Source organism: Hyla sarda, chromosome 4 (assembly GCF_029499605.1).
Source record: "Hyla sarda isolate aHylSar1 chromosome 4, aHylSar1.hap1, whole genome shotgun sequence".
NCBI lineage: Eukaryota > Metazoa > Chordata > Amphibia > Anura > Hylidae > Hyla > Hyla sarda.
Window position 1 is genome coordinate 7,618,606 of NC_079192.1, and position 3,397 is coordinate 7,622,002.

Genomic DNA, 3,397 nt, shown 5'->3' on the forward strand with positions numbered 1-3,397 from the left:
TCATAGCCCGCCCCCTCATGGTGCCACGCCCCGCCCCCTCAATGTGAGTCTATGGCGGCTGTCACTGTCACGCCCCCTCCCATAGACTTGCATTGAAGGGGTGGAGTGTGACATTATGAGGGGGCGGGCTATGACGTCACGAGCTTCCGGCGCCGGCTCCAATGTTTGGAACAGTTTGTTCCAAATGCTGAGCAGCAGAGTACCCCTTTAAGGGGTTAAAACTATGGTCTGCAAATTGACAAAGTTTTATTAGTTAAACAAAAATTGGTCTTGTTCAAGTTAATAAAAAAGGTGATAAAAATATTTTTTTTGTTTGCTTTTTTTTTTATAAAGCCAACCCAAAATTTTTACTGTGTATTTTCAAAATGCAGCCATTTGATGTATTTTCTGTAAGGCATAGCTCCTAAAGGTACTGAATGCTTTAAGGATTTGTGCGTTTCTTAGACTGTATATTACGGGGTTCAGCAGTGGAGTCCCAACGGTGTACAGCAATGACAAGAGTTTTGTAATATTCAATGATTGTCCTTTAGTTGGAAGAATATAAACACCAAATAATGTCCCATAGAATATGGAGACCACAATGAGGTGGGAGCTACAGGTGGAGAAGGTTTTCTGTCTACCGGTAGCTGAAGGAATCTTTAGGATGACATAGATGATACAACTATAGGATATAATGACTATTAAAAATGGGCAGACAAGAACAGGGGCAGCTATGAACTGAATTTTCAGTAGGACGCTACTGATATCTGAACATGATAGTTCAAGTAATGGAAACAGGTCACAGAAGAAGTGGTCAATTGTATTCGATCCACAAAATTCTAACATGGATGTTGTTGCTATGTCAGCCATCGCTAATGATAAACTTAACAACCAACTCATGATAGCCAGTTTCAGACATAAATTATGGTTCATGATGGTGGTGTAATGTAAGGGGTTACAAATGGCCAAATATCTGTCATAAGACATCACCGTTAGGAGAAGACACTCTGAACACTCAGAGCAGGCAAATATGTAAAATTGTGTAAAGCAGCCTCCCAAAGAAATGGTCCCAACTTTATGAAGTAGAGTGTGGAGCAATATAGGGACGATATCTGTGGTCAGTAAGAGGTCCGCTATGGACAACTGTGTCAGGAAAAAGTACATGGGCCGGTGGAGATCACTGCTGTATACTACCAAAGTCACCAAGAGGAGATTTCCACATAACGTCATACAGTAGATCAGGAGGAGAATAGCAAATAATAAATAATTTAGATCTTGTGAGTTATTGAATCCCAAAAGATGAATCGCATTAAGCATTGAAACATTTTGTTGAAACATGTCCTAAAAAAAAAAAAGTTGTCATCATCTTCGTCATCAAATACATGGCTAACATTTTGGAATCCCAACACTTAGAGGGCATCACCCAACTTTTTTAACACCTTGGGTACTCAAGGTTTTTCCACTTTCGTTTTTTCCTCTTATCATAAAATCATAACCCTTTCAATTTTGCACCTACAGACTCATATGATGGCTTTTTTTTTCTTTTTTGTGCCACCTATTCTAATTTGTAATGACGTCAGTCAATTTACCCCAAAATCTACGGCGAAAGAAAAAAAAATATATTATTGTGTGACAAAATTGAAAAAAAAAAAACACCATTTTGTAAATTTGGGGGCTTCTTTTTGGTAAGAATGACACCTTCTCTTTATTCTGTAGGTCCATATGATCCCCTACTTATGTAGATTTGATTTTGTCGTACTTCTGGAAAAAATCATAACTACATGAACAAAAATTAATACTTTCAAAAAATGTCATCTTCTGACCCCTATAACTTTTTATTTTTCTGCATACGGAGATGGGTGAGGGCTAATTTTTTGCTCCATGATCTGATGTTTTCATCATTTTTGTTTTGATTGGAATTTTTGATCTCTTTTTATTCATATTTTTTATGGTATAAAGAGTGACCAAAAATACCCTATTTTGGACTTTGGAATTTTTATACAAGTACGCCATTGACCCTGCGGTTTAATTAACAATATATTTTTATAGTTCTGAAATTTAGACATGCGGCGATACCACATATGTTTATATTTATTTTTATTTACACAGTTTGTTTTTTTAAATGGGAAAAGGGGGGTGATTCAAACTTTCATCAGGGGTTAAATCATCTTTCAAGGGGTTAAATCATCTTTATTAACTTTTTTTTCCACTTTTTTTTGCAATGTTATAGCTCCCATAGGGGACTAAAACATGCAGTACACTGATTGCCACCACTGATCAATGCTATGCCATAGTATTGCATTGATAAGTGTTATCGGTGGTCCATTGCTCAAGCCTGGATCTCCAAGGAGGAAGGTAGGGACCAAGCTCGTGTGTCTTCAGTTGATCGGGACACCAAGGTTTCACCGTGGTGGTCCCGATCAGCCCGACTGAGCTGTCGTGATGTATTTTTTTTTACATTTTAGACATTGCAATTAACTTTGATCACCATGTCTAAGGGGTTAATATCAGACATCATCGCAAACAGTAATGTCTGGTATTAGCCACGGATCCCGGTAACCGTTAGGTGCTGGGACCAACCCAATATTACCTGTTATTTCGCGGTATCGGGCACACACCGTACAGGTACGCCCTTTGTCCCCAAGAGGTTAAAGAGTACTTGTCATAAAAAAAAAATTTGCAACATATCAAAAGCTTGTGTCTGTGTTGCAGCATGCTCCTCTTTGTGTTTCCTCCCCTGCCTGTGTCACATGATCATGATACTCTTGATCATGTGAGAGAATGCGCTGAACACGAGAATGTGCCCAGGAGAGAATGTTCTGAACGCAAAATTCTCCCGGCTCGTTTTCCTGATCAGCAGAGGACAGAACACTCAGATCCCCGCCGATCAAAACTTTTGACATATCACTAAGACATGTGGCCATTTAAATCATAACCAATCCACAAATCACACAAAACATTAACTAAAAGCTGGACACTGTGGCTTGGTGAAACATTTCTCATACCCATGAAAATAAATGATGTCATTGGTAAGTTATGTAGAGGGAAAAATTGAACATCAGAACGTTAAGAAAAGAAAAGATTCTGCTTGTTGAGTTCTTCTGGCTCTGGACTTAACTATCTAGTTCAAATGTAGGGATTCTCCTGCTCTTTATTGTCCCAAACTTAAATTGACAGCCATATTCACACTGGCATAAGATAAAACACAACCAGCTTGTTTAAGCACTAATTACACATATTCACTTGCCCTGACTATACAAATAGCTTACTACCAGCCACCTGACCAAACAGACTTTACATGTGTTACCTCACACTATTTGCAGTTGTCCTAAAAGAGGCTAGGAGACCTCAGGTGTTCAGGTCAAGTTCCTCACAGGCTCATGAGACTTAAAGCCCTGTGATGAGATGTCTCCAGCAC

The 3,397-nt window shown here is 38.9% G+C and overlaps 1 protein-coding gene across 1 annotated transcript; it reads right to left on the reverse strand.

Moving 5' to 3' along the window:
- Nucleotides 1-360: 360 nt before the first annotated feature.
- On the reverse strand, nt 361-1,317 carry LOC130367193 (olfactory receptor 11L1-like). The gene has a single exon (XM_056569596.1). The coding sequence runs from the start codon at nt 1,315-1,317 to the stop codon at nt 361-363; it is 957 nt and encodes a 318-aa protein (XP_056425571.1).
- Between the last annotated feature and the right edge of the window lie 2,080 nt (nt 1,318-3,397).